We start from the raw sequence: 16,483 nt of genomic DNA, 5'->3' as shown, positions 1-16,483 counted from the left end.
AACACCTCCCTCTTATATAGGGTGCATGCTTCCACCTAACTGATGTAACTTCTCAAAATGGTGAAAGGAATAGAAGAATAACAACTAAAATTGTTACAGTCAAAGAATCTTTGGCTTTCCAGATGTTTTGAGCCACAATTCCCACACTCCCTCAAGAAGGATAGCAAATAAGTCCTGCTAACTGGAGAGTAATGAAGTGCAACCCATTTGTAAAACACGAAGGGCTCATTTCCACTGCAGTTTGCTCTGAAGCAGGATTTGGGGCAAATGACTCTCATTCACATTTGAACCCACTTCTGATCCTCACTGGATCGATTCCAGGAAGAAAGAAGCAGGGCAAACACAAATAACCCGAGGTTCCTTGATACTGGTTTTTTTGTGGTTCTTTTCACAGGAATCGATCCTGAAGCGAGTCAAATAGGTGGGAATGACAGACTGGAATCACAGCTTTCAGGAGGGGAGGGACAAATGGCAGAGGGGTGTTTACCATTCCTCCTCAGTTTATGACAGATCCACCATTTCTCCCCCCTGTCAGTGCTGCGTTTGTATTTGGGTTTTTAAAAAAATTAAACTGAGCACATATTCGATTGATCGCTTTTGCAACTACGTACTTGCAAAGGCCTGTAGTTGCTAAAGCAATCAATTGCATATGTGCTCAGTTTAATTTAAAAAAAAAATTGTCCTCCGTTTCTCCCTTCCCAGGATGCCCCAGTAGTCCCGTTTCTCTCCCTCTCTGCTCCCAGAAGTCCCCCATTTGCCTTGCCTTTGCCAGAGTCCTCCGTTTCTGACCCGCTCTGCTCCCAGAAGTCCCCGGTTTCTCTCCCTTCCCAGGATGCCCCACAAGTCCCCCGTTTGCCTTGCCTTTGCCAGAGTCTTCCGTTTCTCTCCCTCCCTGCTCCCAGAAGCCCCCCGTTTCTCTCCCTTCCCAGGATGCCCCAGTAGTCCCCTGTTTCTCTCCCTCTCTGCTCCCAGAAGTCCCCCGTTTGCCTTGCCTTTGCCAGAGTCCTCCGTTTCTGACCCTCTCTGCTCCCAGAAGTCCCCGGTTTCTCTCCCTTCCCAGGATGTCCCAGAAGTCCTCCGTTTGCCTTGCCTTTGCCAGAGTCTTCAGTTTCTCTCCCTCCCTGCTCCCAGAAGTCCCCCATTTCTCCCTTCTTCCCAGGCCTTCTTCCCCCCTCCATCCTCAACTTGGGGGCTTCTCTTTCCCTCCCTTCCCCCTCCAGTCCTGCCGTCAAATGACTGACACTCAGAGCACAAATGGGAACAAGAATCATGCCAAAAAAACCCTGTGCTTACTCTGGAGTAAGGTAAATCTTGTTTGTAGTGGGGACGAGGGACCTTTTGGGATTGATTTCTGACACGCAGCCAAGCCGGATCAAAAATCGAGTCATTCCTCCAATGGGAATGAGCCCTAGGTTGGGGAATAGTGTCACTGAAGAACTATTAACCAAGGCCCATAATTTGCCAAAGGGTGTTATATCAGAGAGAATGTATGTGTGTGTGTGCGAGGGAGAGAGAGAGAGAGAGAGAGAGAGAGAAGACAGAATGTCAGGGCTCACATGAGGCGATGATATCACGTGCCCGGTAAAGCTGTAAGTCATCAAGGATCTGTAGTAAGTCAACCACATGGGCATTGCGATTCATCCAGGCCCACATAATGTTGTGTGTCGGTGCCTCCGTCTTCTCATAGAGACGCAGCTCCACCTGATCTCGGACAATCCTGGAAGCTGTGGTGTAAGAGAGAAATGCTTGTCATTATTGAGGCACATCATTTGCTTTACTTGAAATTATGTGCTGTATACCTCCTATTCCAAACAAAGGGGGAAAGTCTTCCTCCTGTACCCTCTTTCCTACCTGATGAGCACAGGAGTACTGAATTTGCTATATACTATGTGAAATGACCTGTTCATCTAGCTCATTCTATCTGCTGTGACTCGCATTGCATCTCCAGACTCTCAGACCAATGTTTTTCCAACAACCAGGTTCCTGATCCTTTAACAACAACAACAACAACAACAATAATAAATTTTATTTGTATTTCCTGCCTCTCCCTGCAGATCGAGGTGGAATTACAGCAAGGAATAAAAACCACAATATAATACAAAATATAATATTATCTAAAAATACAGTCAGTAAAACAACAACAATATTACCACCAATCACTAAAAAGGCCAAATCATTGTCAATTTTCTGTGCTATCAAGTCAGAGTGGGAATGTTCCATAAAATCAGCTGTAAAAGGTTAGGTGGATAGGCCCGCCGGAAGAGATCCATCTTAAGTGCCTTTTTAAAGGCTTCTAAGGTGGTAATGAGACAGATCTCTTCCAGTAAGTTGTTCCATAATTTAGGGGGCGCGGCTGTAAATGCTTTATGGGAAATTGTAGTTAGTCTAGTTTTCACATGTTCCAATAGTTTCTTCCCTGATGTTCTAAGAAGGGTGGATCGTGTGGTTCCTCTGGGCCAGGTAGGGATGCAGTTGGCGTATCAACCGAAGTTGGTACCAAGCACTCCTGGCCTCCACATGAGATGACAGCTGTAGAGACGAGTCCAGGAGTACTCCCAAACTGAGAACTTCATCCTTTAGGGGAAATGTGACCCCGTCCAGGACTGGTTGGTAAATCTCCATCAATGGATCAGGTATCATGAGCACCTCTGTTTTCTCTGGATTCAGCTTGAGTTTGTTTTCCCTCATCCAGCCCATTACCGACTCAAGACAGGCATTTAGAGGAGAGACGCCATACTTGGTCAATGCAACAGTTGGAGACATAGAGAAATGGATTTGGGTGTCATCAGTGTAACACCGCACTCCATGTCTCCGGGTGATCTCTCCCAGTGGCTTCGTGTAAATGTTAAACAGCATGGGAGACAGAATGGTGCCTTGAGGGACGCCAGATATCAGCTCTCTTTTATGAGAGCAATTGTCTCCCAGCATCACCATCTGGAATCTGCCTGAGAGGTAGGACCGGAACCACTGTAACACAGAGCCCCCGATTCCCAACTCTCTCAAGCGTTCGAGAAGGATGCTTTGGCCTATGGTATTGAAGGCTGCTGAGAAGTCCAAGAGCACCAGCAGGGTCACACTTCCCCTGTCGATGCCCAGACGGAGATCACTGACCAAGACGACCATGGCAGTCTCAATTCCGTATCCTGTCCTGAAGCCGGTTTTAAATCAGAGCTGGGGAATATATAGCCCTCCAGACATTGGTGGCCTACACATTCCATTACCACTTACCACTGGCTAGGAACTGCAACCCAATAAAACTGAGAGCTACAAGTTGCCCCTTTTGCTTTGCAGCAACATATGCTCTCTCAACCTTTTTCATGTAGCACTTTAGCTGCTTAAGCATCTTGGGAAGCCAAGGCCTAAGTAATTGGGAACATGAAGCAAAAGTGCACAAAAGGTTCTGCTCAAAGCTCTGCGTCTGACTCAAGAGGTGAGAGAGTCCATGCTGCTGGCTTTCAGCCCTGATTCAATGCAAAGTTAAGACACCCATTCAAAATTAATGACTGGAAAGGGAAAGCAATGCCTGCCCTCTTGTCCAAGAGAACAGGCACTTCCCAATTTAGCCCAGCCTTGGATCTGACCATTTGTTCTGCCTGATTCAGGTTTTAGGCTGTACAGTCAGAACATGCCAGGCGCTGCTGTTCTGACAGACTGCACACTGATCAAGAAGTCTCAATAACACGCTTCCAACTGCATTATTTAAAATCTACACTAGACAAAGAATACCCTGCTCTTTTCTTTCCTCATCCATTTTCTTCTTCTTCTGAGTCATGTCTTTTTAGTCTACAAGCTTCCCTGGGCAGGGACTATCTTGTAGTGACAGTGCATATTTTTTTTTTTATCTAGCGTATAAGATCCTCTAGGAGGCTTTTTGGATGTGCCAGACTAGACGTTTTGACTGTGATTCAACTCTCCTGTCTTACTGGTGCTCTCACATCAAACTGTCACTGTCATTACTACCATCATTATTACTACTACTGTCATCACCACTCTGGCTGGAACTTGCGTCATGTTTGATCTTGGTGCCCTGCTGTCTTGATTAGCGTATGTATCCATAGAATCTTAGAGTTGGGCCATCCACAAGGGCCATCGAGACCATCCTGTCACCATGCAGGAATAGACAACTAAAACACACTCAAAAGATGCTCATCCAGCCTCTGCTGAAAGACCTCCAAGACAGTCCATTCTACTATCACACAGTAAAGGCATTCTTCCTAGTGTTTAAGTGGAGTTTCTTTTCTTGTGATCTGAATTCATGCCTCAGAGCAGCAGAAAACAAGCTCGCTCCATCTTCTAAATGACATTCCTTCAAATATTTAAAGACAGCTATCACGTCACTTCTCTGACTTCTCCAAGCTTAACAAAAATGTTGCTTCATTTCAGCTGCAGGAAAATTCAAAAGTGTTTGGACCAAAGGTGAGGAACATTTGGCTCTCAGGCTTTGGAATTATGTTCCCAGCTAGTATGGCTAATGTTAAAGGATTATGGGGAATTATAGCCCAAAACATATGGAAGGCTAAAGGTTACCCACCCTTAGTTTCAGGAGGCTTAGTTTTCAGTCAGAAAAAAAGTTATAGTTTAAAACATAGGGTTTTATCCAATTGTTAACCTAAACTAAAACCAACTGGGCTTAAATAGGTGTTGAATCAACATCCTCCCTTCATTCCATGAACCAAAAATAGCTGGGACTACCAAGTGGGTTTAACCATATGATTCGTCAGAAAAGAAAACTATCCATGAAATAAGATATGATGATGATGATGATGATGATGATGATGATGATGATGATGATGAAAACTATCCTATCTGAATTAGGTTACTGTTTCACAGCTTAGCTAATTTACAAGTAACTATTTTTTATTTATTTAAAAGAAACTATAACTAGTTTATAACTATAACTAGTTTTTATTTATCTGTTTGATCGGTATCCTGCTTCTCTCTCCAAAATGGGACCCAAGGCAGCTCCTAACAAAATTAAACATACTGGCAGAAATAACACATCAAGTTGTAACCAAAGCAAATTAAAAGCCATTTCAAAATCACATCAATTGAAAAGGATAGTGTGTTGCCATCGAAAACCCCTTCATAAGCAGCTTACCAGTTCAATTGTAAATAAAAATATTTTTTTGCAATATTGTCAAAAGTTATGTAACACTGTCCAAAGTCTTTCAGAAGAAATTCATATTAGCTTCTGAGTCAAGTGGCTTCCAAATGAAGGCTACATTCTCCCCACCATTCAATGCAAACATAGAGACCCCACTGGTATGTTTTAAAGTTGTGTATGATCTTTTGTGGCAGAAGACCACACTGCTGCCTGGCAGGTTTTTTGGCTCAATATAAACTCTGCGGGGGCACTATGGGATGAACCAGCACATCCTTACAGGGCTGCAAATGAACTCCCATTTTCACATCTGCCAACTCCACCAAATGCAGTTTAAACTGTACAGTTGGCAGGAGCAAGAGGGACAGCCCCCAGCAGTGGTTCATTTGACTGGGCACTTCCACCCAATTCCCACTGGACTGCATGGTCTCACAGGTGGCTATTATATGTGTGTGTGTGTGTGTGCGCGCGCGTGTATGTATTTAAACAACACAGAATTTTCTGTCAAAACCACACTTGTTTTTATTTTTATTTCAAAATTCCAATCCTGCTATTTATAGTTAAAGGTAAAAGGAAAAGGTTTTCCTTTGACATGAAAGGGAATGTCAAGCCAACTGTACAGGGCAGTGTTCATTTCCGTTTCTAAGCCGAAGAATGAGCACTGTCTAAGGACTGCTCTGGTGGTCATATAGCCAGGATGACTGCAGGGAACGTAGTTACCTTCCCACCAAAGTGGTTCCTATTTATTTACTTGCAATTGTACATGCTTTTGAACTGCTAGCTTGGCAGAAGATGGCATAGTGATGGGAGCTTACTCCCTCATGTGGCACTTGGGCCTCGAACTGCCAACTTTCAGACCCTGCGATCATCAGAACTGGTGTCTTAACCACTAAGATACCGCATCTCTTATGGCCACTGAATCCCATAATCCATGAAATTATCCATTAAATTATAATCCATTAAATTCACCCAAAGCTCATGTAGGCCAGTGCCCATAAAGATTTTGGTTGCACTAAACCATTCAGTCTACAAAAATCCCCTTCACAGCATCCTCTTACAGGTTGAGTCTCCCTCATCCGAGATGCTTGGGACCAGAAACATTTTAGATTTCAGGTTATGGAATATTTACATATACATAATGAGATATCTTGGGGATGGGACTGAAGTATCACCCTAATCTTATCACCCTATTTGTTCAACTTGTATTTGGAACATATTATAAGAAAAGCAGGTTTAGACTCAGAAGTAGGAGGAGTGAAGATAGGAGGAAGGAATATCAACGATCATTCTAAGATATGTGAATAGTGCCATACGACTAGTAGAAAACATCACAGATTTGGAACAAGTATTAAGGAAGATCAAAGAAGAAAGCGCAAAGGCAGGCTTGTTGCTGAACATAAAGAGAAGAAAAATAATGATTAGAGGTTCAACGTAGACAATGAGGAAACGAAACAAGAAGACTAGGAATGGGAAGGGCAGCGGTGGAAGAACTAGACAAAATCCTAAAGTGTAAAGAGAGGAAGACCACATGCCAGATGGATAGACTCAATCAGGGAGGACACAGATATGAATTTACAGATTGGAGATGTCTCATCTACAGGACTGCTGCGAGTTGAGATTAACAATGCTCACATACAGAGAGGGGTGGGTGTGTGTAATGGTGTGAGTATTGGACTATGACTCTGAGACCAGGGTTTGAATGCCAGCTTGGCCATGTGAACCCACTGGGTAACCTTTGGCAAGTCATACTCACTCAGCCTCAGAAAATGGCAATGGCAAACCCCCTCTGAAGAAATCTTGCCAAGATAACTCTGTGATAGATTTGCCTGTGGGTTGCCATAAGTCAAAAATGGCTTGGGAGGCATACAACAACAAACAACAATGAGGCACCTGTGCTCTTTGGCAGAGAAGGCTGAAGACCTTGTGAAACTACAAATCCCAGGATCATAGAGGATGGGGCTGCAGAACATAAAGTGGTGTCAAACTGCAAATTATTTCCTTAGTGTAGATGTAGTGGTTTGGGTGTTGGACTCTGACTCTGGAGACCAGGGTTCAATTCCCGGCTCAGAGATGAAGCCCCCTGGGTGACCTTGGCCAAGTCATACTCTCTCAGCCTCAGAAGATAGATGGCCATGGCAAGCCTCCTCCGAAGAAATCTCTCCAAAAACAAACAAGTGAACCATGACAGGTTTGCCATCAGTTGGAAAACGACTTGAAGTCCCAAGAACAAATGTCTATGGTGGTGGAGTGGTTTGAGCACTGGGCTATGGGAAGAAGAAATGTATGAAGAGGGATCCCAGATCATGGCAAGCCAAGTGAAAGCCATATGGCATAGTGGGCTGCGAGTGTTGGACTCTGACTCTGGAGACCAGGGTTCCTTCGCTTCCAGCCCCAATGCCTGGAGTCAGGCTGCTCCTTGCTGGGACCAGGTTCCCTTCCATCTTCACAGCTCAGAACCAACAACAGTCTTGAGCTCAGTTTAACCCAACGAGGCAGTTCTTATAAAACCAGGCCCTGTCTTTCCCATGGGCTTCTGGGGGTCATCTTAAGCTAGGCTACATCCACACTACAGAAATAATCCAGTTTGAGACCGCTTTAGCTGCCCTGGCTCAATGCTGTGGAACCCTGGGAACTGTAGTTTTGTGAGACATTGAGCCTTCTCTCTCAGAGAGAGCTCTGGGGCCACATTAAACTACAGTTCCCAGGGTTTCCTAGCACTGAGCCAGGGCAGTTAAAGCGGTGCGAGACTGGGTTATTTCTCCAGTGCGGATGCAGCCCAGGAGAGGGAGGCCGAGATCACAGCCTGCTTCAGCCCGCTGCCTGCCAGCCTGCCTCCCTCATTCCTTATCTGCCTAGTTATAATTGAACTACTACTGAGTGTTGGAGTGTGGTGGCTCTGGAGACCAGGGCCGTGTCAGCCCACGGGGCACCTCGGGCAACAAGTCACACTCTCTCAGCCTCCTCCTCAGGGGACGCAGCAGCAGCAGCAGCAGCAACAGCAACATGTTATTATTATTATCATCATCATCATGATTATCCTCGCCCTCTGCCCTCCCTTCCCCCGAGAGAGCAGCGAGGACTGACCGAATCTGAGCCACTCGGGGCGTCCGAGGGCGTCCATGACTTCGTAGAAGCGGCACATGACGGAGGCCGGGAGCTCGTGGAGGAAGCGGGAGGACCGGGAGCCGGCCATCCCCCGATGGGCCTCCCTCCTGAGGCGCCTCCTGCTCCTGCTGCTGCTAGTCCTGCTGCTGCTGGTGCCACTGTCTTCCCCGCCTTCCTCCCCCTGCTCCTGCTCCTGCTCCCAGGCCAGGCCATAGGAGAGGCTGGACCGAGGGGCGGGAAGACGGAGGGAGAAGGAGAAGAAGACTGGGCCAGGGAGGGAGGGAGGGAGGGAGGGAGAGAGGCAGACAGCAAGACTAAGAGGACTAAGTGGGCCACTTCCTCTTTAAATGGACGCCAGCACGCCTCCTACTCCTCTCTCTCCGCCTCCTACTCCTCTCGCGCCGCTCTGCGCCTGCGCAGCGGACATCTTGAGTGTGGCAATGCACAACGCGGCGACCCAGATCTCGCCGCCATCTTGAGTGTGACAAAGGAGGACAGCTCCAGGGAGGAGCAACCCAGCGCCCGCCTTTTTAAAAAGCGTCTGTGCTCTTTATTATCTCAGTGTCTCTCTGCCTCCCCCTAGCGTCGCAAGGCGGAGCTGACCGTATAAGGGAGTGTTTGGAGGAGGCAGCTGTTCTTGTTGGGTGGGTTATTTATTTAGTTTATATTATTATTATTATTATTATTATTATTATTATTATTATATCATGATATATATTATATTATAATACATCATATATCATAATATATATCATAGTAATAAAATTATTATATAATATATATATATATATATATATATATATATATATAATAAAATATATATTATTATATATATAATATATATAATATAATATATAATATATATAACATGCAGTTAAAATACACCCCATTAATTCCATCCCCCATCCATATTACAATAAAATATCATTAAACAATTTTAAAAAATTAAAAATTAAGAATCAAAAGAATTACAATAGTCAACAATCAATCATTATTTAATGTCACGACTTGGCTTTGAGTCTTTTTCCTGGCAAGGTTTGTTTCAGGTGAGGTTTTGGCATTCATTGCTTTCCTCTGAGGCTGAGAGAGTGTGACTTGGCCAGGGTCGCCCAGTGGGTTTCCATGGCCGAGACGGGATTAGAACTCTGGACTCCAGTCATAGTCCAATGCTCACATCACTATGCCACGCTGGTCTCACAAAACAACAAATCCTAGGATTTTATAGGAGGGAGCCATGTCAGTTAAAGTGGCATCAAACTGCATTATTTCTACAGTGTAGATGCACCCTGAGTTAGATTTGCATGTGATACGCCTTGGATTTTATTCAGAGACATAGTGTGGAAAATCAGGCTGCAGAGGAATCTTGTAGCACCTTTGAGATTAACTGAAAGAAGTTGGTACTGTGAACTGTGGTGGACTTCAGTCTACTTCCTCAGATGCATTTGGAAGTAGGTTCAAGTCTACAAAAGCTCATGCTACTAACTTCTCTCTTTCAGTTAGCTCAAAGCTGCTGCAAGATCCCTTTGCACTTGGATTTTATGTATACTAAATTTATAAATGCAGTCGGCCCTCCTTATCCACAGATTGTTTATCCATGGATTCAAGCATCTGTGGATTTAAAATATTCAAAAAAGTATAAATTCCAAATAGCAAACCTTGATTTTCCATTTTTTACAAGGGACACCATTTTGCTCTGCCATTATATTTAATGGGACTTGAGCATCCACGGATTTTGTTATCCACGGGGGATCCTGGAACCAAACCCCAGCGTCTAACAAGGACCCACTTTAAATAGTAATATAAAAGATCGTGTACATTTATGAACGAAAGGAATGAAGTCGACTCAAGGGCAACTAACAACAACAATGAACTAAAGGAATGCTGTCAATTGGTGAAGCCATGGACTTCAAATGGAGGGTTGGCTATATCATATTCCCACCAATTAATGCATTTTGGGGCGCTTTGTGGCTTTATGACTCTACTCTTGGTCTCTACCCATTAATAAGTATTTCTGAGAGTGCAACTTGTGGGTCTAAATGTTTACAACTGTGTTGTTAAAAAAAGCATCTGGGGTAGCCGTGCTGGCCATATAGCAAATCCAATAACATCCAAACAATGAAACCTTTATGGGGCCAATCAAAATGCACAATGACATGTTGCAAGCTTTCAAAGTCGCACTGCCTTCTTCATCAGGCAAACAGGAGAAAGAAGTTGAAGATCTTAGTCCTAGGCCTGCATTTTCTGTCTCTGGTCTTAGTTCATATGGCAGGAAGGGCTATCTGCAGGCTAGAACCTCTCCCTTTTTTTGATTTTCAAAGTCAAGGAACTGTGTAGTTACTTAGCAGAAAATCTCACTGTGTATGTTGCATTTCTTGATCAATAGGCATAAGTATTGGGTCACACAGGTAAGAAGTGAGATTGTAGCACCTTATAGTTGGAAGGGTCTTTGTGGGCCATCAAGTCATAACCACTGTGCATCATTTGCAAAACTTTACAGGAGAGTCCAGAGGGTGTCTGTCATTTTCCCACATTTCCCCTCCAGATGTGCTGGAATACAACTCAGTTGCTTTGATTGTGAATTTCTGCACGGCAGAAGGGGGGTTGGACTGGATGGCCCTTGAGGTCTCTTCCAACTCTAATAATAGCAAGGGGCGAGTAAAGCAAAAGAGGTCTAATGAGGATGGGTCTTGGAAGGACCTTCAGTATACTTAAGGTCTGCAGGGGCTGTCTGAAAGAATGGTGAACAGAAGACCAGATACTTTAAAAGATGTGGAGCAAAGCAAGCAGTGATTCAGGGCCATGAACGCACCATGGGGTGCTGTCCTGTTACAAAGCCACAACCCATCATTTCCTCAGGAGTTTGCAGGCAACTGCATTTATTTCCTGTCAAGTGGCTAGGGTGGCAGCTTTACAGCCTCGTTCCTCCACCCCAGAAGCCCTTTTAGCCCTTTCAGTATGACCGACTTCTAAAAATAAAGCTGTAGTATATGGAACCTGGTATGAATCATGTGTCTAAACCACTGGCAAGGGACGTGTGGCTCTCCAGATGTTGCTGGATTACAACTCCTGTCATCCTTCCCTGCCTGCTATGCTATCTGTTGCTGCCAGGAGTTGAGGTCCAACGTTTAGAGGAACATGTTGCATTCCCCATTCCTAGGCTAAACTCTTTATGTACCTTGTGTACCTTCACTGAACTCGTGTGAGTGATCTTGGGCCTCATTTGGAGAGCAGCAGGATATTAAGTCCACACACAGATAAATAGGGCAGAACATTAACATGGCTTATACTGCAGCTTGTTTCAAACAGACTTTATCTTCAAGCATGGACAAATACAGTGGGCCCTTGGCATCTGCTAGGGTTTGGTTTCAGGATACCCCCCCCCCCCTCTGAATCTGGCTCCCCTTCCTTTAAAGGATTATTCAGATGATGAAAAGAATCTGGGTTGAATATTTGTTCTTCACATGCATTTTGAATGCATCTGATTAAGTTTCAGGGTATGTGTATATGCGGGTTGCCTAAAGCCCATTATTGATGTCTGGGTTTTTTTGCCCCATGTTTTTCAGAAAGATTCGAATTGTCAGCCGTGTAAATAACTGAGGCAAGTAGACCCGGGATAAACTGGGATAAAACTCTGCATGTCTTGAACATGCTTTAAATACATCCACATCATCGACTCCCAACTTTATTTGAGTGCTGACAAGTGTGAGCAATCAAACCCGCAGAGATGTGCTTCCACAGTGTACACAACAAACCAAGAATGTGAGATTATTTGCATAGTCATGCTAAAAAAACCTCCACAAATGACTTTCCTATGATGCAATCCTGAATTGAAAGGGCACTTTATGTAAACTTGGGTAGGATTGTGCTCTTCCATGATGAAAGTGTGCCTAACTGGATTTCTGTGCCAGTATGAATTATAGAACTAGTATTGGTGTACTGGCATTATTCCCTCTGTCCTATTCTCTCCTGACAATCAGCAAGACAGCTGCCAAGAACAGCACATTCTGAATACCATTAATGGGTATCAAATTACCAGTTCCTTAATTTAAGGTTGAACTCTCTCATTTGAAGAGACAGGTGCCATTTGGATTTTCTAATGGCACAATCACATTTAGAAGTAGTTTAGTGACTTGTTAGTGACCAATACCCACCCTCAGTTTCTATCTACCACACTGACTCCCTCACACTTATATCAGAGACATTCTTTCAGTGCCAGTGTATTTGTCCATGCTTGAAGATAAATGAGAACTAATCCTCATTTTTGAAAGCCATTAGTCTAGGTTTAAGAATGAGAGACCCTGTGGTTCCCAAGAATTACTTTCTTTTTCCAAGGCATACCACGAGGGGGAAAGGAGTGCGTGCGACAGATATCTGGCACTGTGATAGGGACCCTGGTCAGCTGAAATAAATCCATAGAGAACATGTTTGTGGCCATGGTATCTTACCTTTTTATTCCATCATGGGGTTATGCCATCTCAAGAGCAGGTCTCACATGCCTCATTTGGGGGCAGATATGCATATATGTGATCTGCAACTCTCTCTGCACATGGCAGTCTCCTGTAATGGCATGCATCTTTTAATAGGATCAGGGCATGAGTCCCATCAACAACTAAAATTATATCAGAGGTTTAGAGTTGCTTGCCTGTTTGCCAGATTTTTGCCCTGTTCCCCAAGATTAGAGACAAAGCCAGAACACTAGTACCAGTATAATAATCAATGTGCATATGTGTACTGGACATAGTCCATATGCACACAGAGGCACTGTACACATGTGGTGTGCACGTATTCTGCAAATCTACTGTATGTACAGTCATTCTCCAGACAGCTGTGCCCTTTAAAAGAACCATGGAATAACTGGAACCATTTGACAGTCCTGCACATGCTTTGGTCTTCTAAATACATGTGTATGTAGAACCAACAAGCTGGGAACAGAGGCCAAGCCATTCAGCAGAATGATTATCGGCAGTCTCAGGGGAGGTCATGTTTCCAATGAACAGTTGCTGCAAGACTGCCAGCTTGAGGTCCCACAACTATGACATCTGCAAGTGGTATATCATTTGACAAGAACATGGCAGGGTCTTCTTGGTGGAATTCCCTTTCATGACAGCCTTGCCCCCTCTTTGGTTTCCTTCTGCCAGCAGGCAAATACTTATTATTATTATTATTTAAATAGGCTTCTGGCTAGTATTGCTGTCAAATAATTGAATCATACAGTTGGAAAAGACCTCAAGGGACATCCAGTCAAACCCCCCTGCCATGCAGGAACTCACAACCAAAGCACCCCCCAACAGATGGCTAGCCAGCTTGTTTAAAAACTTCCAAAGGAGGAGACCCCACCGCTTTCCGAGGGAGCATCTTCCACTGCAGAACAACTTTTACTGCCAGGAAATTTTTCCTAATGTTTAGGCGGAATCTTTCCCCCGTAGTTTGAAGGGTCTTTATTCTAGGCTAGGGAGTGCTATATTTTTATCATTACATTTTAAACTCTTTTAAATCACTGCTGTTTTTAACAGAAAACCTTTTTTAAAATCTGATTTTGTTATGAACTTTAGCTGTATTTTGTTTCAATCTGCGTAGGCCATCTTGGGTCTCATGTTGGGAGAAGGGTGGCATATAAATAAAAGGAAGCAAGCAGATTGTGTTCTCACTCACACTCCATAGTTAGCCAGGAACACTTTTGAATCCAGGTGTGTTTCAGAAACTGTCCTTTTGAATTATAAGAATTTCAGTAGTTGGCAGAGAGCACCTGTGGCTGTCAGACTATAACCTAAACCACAGCATTTGCTCTGAGAAAGAGGGGCCATCTTGTCATCTTTTTAGTTTTTTTCAGAAATGCTTGGAGGTGGGCTTTGGTCTGATCTGGGCTTTTGGTCTGATCTGGGAAGATGCTTTCTAAGTGAAGCAAGAGTCACTACAGTCATTAAGTGCATACTTGTTATGCCAGAACCTTTTTGGAATGTACTGTTCTGTGTATTTAAAATGTGTAAATGGGTTTATAGGGGAGGAAGGAGGCTGGAACAAATAATTGTCCACTCCATAAAAATTCTCATTAATGCAAGAGTCCCTATCACCAAGGATCCTTCTTGGCACGTAGCTCACAGGTCTCTGAAGTACACAGGACAAAGTCCTCATTCTGTATGTATTTTGTTTCAGGAGGTTAGTGCTTCAAATGTTTGCCAATATCTGATCAGTTCGTTCTCAAGTTCATTCCCTCCCGCAATAGCTCTCCACACTTTCACAGTATTCTAGACAGCATACAAGAGTCTTGCTGCAGTTTCAGTTCCACTAGAGCTGAAGCAGGTAAGTAGTAAGTAGTGGTGCTTTTTTCAAAAGGTAATGTACAGTTGGTCCTCCGTTTTCGCAGAGTCCGTTCCAATCTGCAAAAACAGAGGTCTGCACGTATTCAAGCCCCATAGGCTTGAATGGGACATGGGGCACGCACTCCATTCAAAATAGTGGACGTTGTCCCTCTGTGGATATTCAAGGGCACAGATCCACAAGTTAGGAGGGACGACTGTATTATTTTATATTTTTTTATTAGTACATGTACATTTGCCTTGGTTATTGTTGCTGTGTACTTTCAAGTTGTTTCCGACTTATGGTGACCCTATCATGGGGTTTTCTTGGCAAGATTTGTTGAGGTTTGCCATTACCTTCCCCTGAGGCTGAGAACAAATGACTTGCCCAAGGTCACTCCAGTGGGCTTCAAGGCCAAGCTGGGAACTGAACCCTGGTTTCCAGAGTCAGTCTGACATTCTAACCATTATGCCATGCTGACTCTCCAAATTTGTCTTAAGCAAACTGGAAATGTTAAAATCCCTCCCAAGATTTCCCTCATGTTACAAAGTAAACAAAGACCATAATACCCTGAATACATCAAATCCTATCTGATCTTGGAAGCTATGCAGGGTCAGCCCTGGTTAGTATTTGGACGAGAGACTACCAAGGAATACCAGGTGCTGTAGGCTATATTTTAGAGGAAGAAACTGGTATTCCTTGCCTGAGAAAATCCAACAAAACTCATGGGGGTCACTGTAAATCGACAGACTTGAAGGCACATAGACACACGCAGAAAGTAAACCCACACATTTGACTTCTTACTGGTTCCCATTGAGCAGTATTTACTGCAGCCTGGAAAGGGCTTGAGCAGTGAAAAAAGAATTCTGGCCCTTATTTACGATACTGGCACTTCAAAAGAAAGGCCCGCATTAGTATTTGAGAACACCTGTTTCTTTCTCTTGTGCATTTTTTGCTAATTATTTGCATGACTACAGATTTGCACAGTGGTGAGAAAGGGAATTTACTCCCTCATACATGATAACGTGGGCTCTGATCTGCACTACCAACAGGACAACTACATAGAGGCATTTTCTTTCTCCTCTGCATCAAGAGGCCTTCCCCAAGTTGGACTACAGTTCCCATCACCCCGCACCATTGGCTCTGCTGGTTACAACTGTTGGGAACTGTAGCCTAACCCCTGGATAGCTACATGATTCCTACTGCTGCTTTAAATGTCAACCAACTAACAAGATTTTATAAGTATAGACTAATCTTTTAACAGGCATGATAAACCAATGTTATTAACTGTTGGGGAAGAACAATTCATTGATCCATATGAAAACAGGATACATTAAATGTTGCCGATTTTCAAAACAACCCCTTTCAGTTGGATCTGACTGGGCTGTGCCTAGCCTAAAACATTTGTTCCCATAACTGTGTTCCTGGAAATTGTGACGTTCTTCAGAAGTGTAGCAGTGGTAGTATTGGACAAGCTTCCCTTAAGGACTACGCTGAACTTGAACTGAATCATTGCCCATCTGCCACACTCTTTGCAGGTGGCAAAGTGTTTGTCTTGATGGAATGGAACATTTCAGAAGCTCCTGAAATGAAACCTATCACAAGCTGCAGCGTAGGGGTCGTGTTGCTTAACGCAGATCTCACATTGTTTATGTGATGTCCCATCAAGTAGCATCGTCGCAGGGGAAAACAGTAGTTTTTGTGCCTCTTTGGTCATGTTTGATTTCACAGAATCCCTGTATAGGCAGAGAAAATGAGCAAAGCTGGAGAAATATCAACTGAAGAAAAAACATTTGAGAGTGCTTCCAAGAGGTCAGTCACCTTTCATAAGATCAAGGGCTGACATCTCAGCATTATGCAGGCATTTAGGTAACACTTGTCTTTGGCTTTTTCTTCTTGCTCCTCTTTGAAGTTACAGTACTGTTAGTATACAACGTGGCAGCAATGAGCTTCCATATCACCCCAATTCTCCAAAGCACT

The 16,483-nt window shown here is 43.9% G+C and overlaps 1 protein-coding gene and 1 long non-coding RNA gene across 3 annotated transcripts in view; one reads left to right on the top strand and one right to left on the bottom strand.

Annotated features, from left to right (window-relative positions):
* Window positions 1-8,386, bottom strand: part of IRAK1 (interleukin 1 receptor associated kinase 1) — a 46,902-nt gene extending 38,516 nt beyond the window's left edge. For both annotated transcript variants that reach the window (XR_016272323.1, XM_089485505.1), the window contains exons 1-2: window positions 8,186-8,386; window positions 1,557-1,724 (exon numbers count right to left, since the gene is read on the bottom strand). Coding sequence is in view for 1 of the 2 variants with exons in the window: in XM_089485505.1 (XP_089341631.1) it covers window positions 1,557-1,724; window positions 8,186-8,294 (277 nt within the window). In the remaining variant the exon portion in view is untranslated. The remainder of the gene's footprint in view (window positions 1-1,556; window positions 1,725-8,185) is intronic.
* Window positions 1-16,483, top strand: part of LOC149322969 (uncharacterized) — a 74,922-nt gene that overhangs the window by 32,106 nt on the left and 26,333 nt on the right. The gene's annotated exons all lie outside the window — the stretch shown is intronic.

This window comes from Sceloporus occidentalis, unplaced genomic scaffold, assembly GCF_023333645.1.
Source record: "Sceloporus occidentalis isolate IW3139 unplaced genomic scaffold, rSceOcc1.0.p SCAF_1, whole genome shotgun sequence".
NCBI classification, from domain to species: domain Eukaryota; kingdom Metazoa; phylum Chordata; class Lepidosauria; order Squamata; family Phrynosomatidae; genus Sceloporus; species Sceloporus occidentalis.
This window is presented reverse-complemented; position numbering and strand designations above follow the sequence as displayed.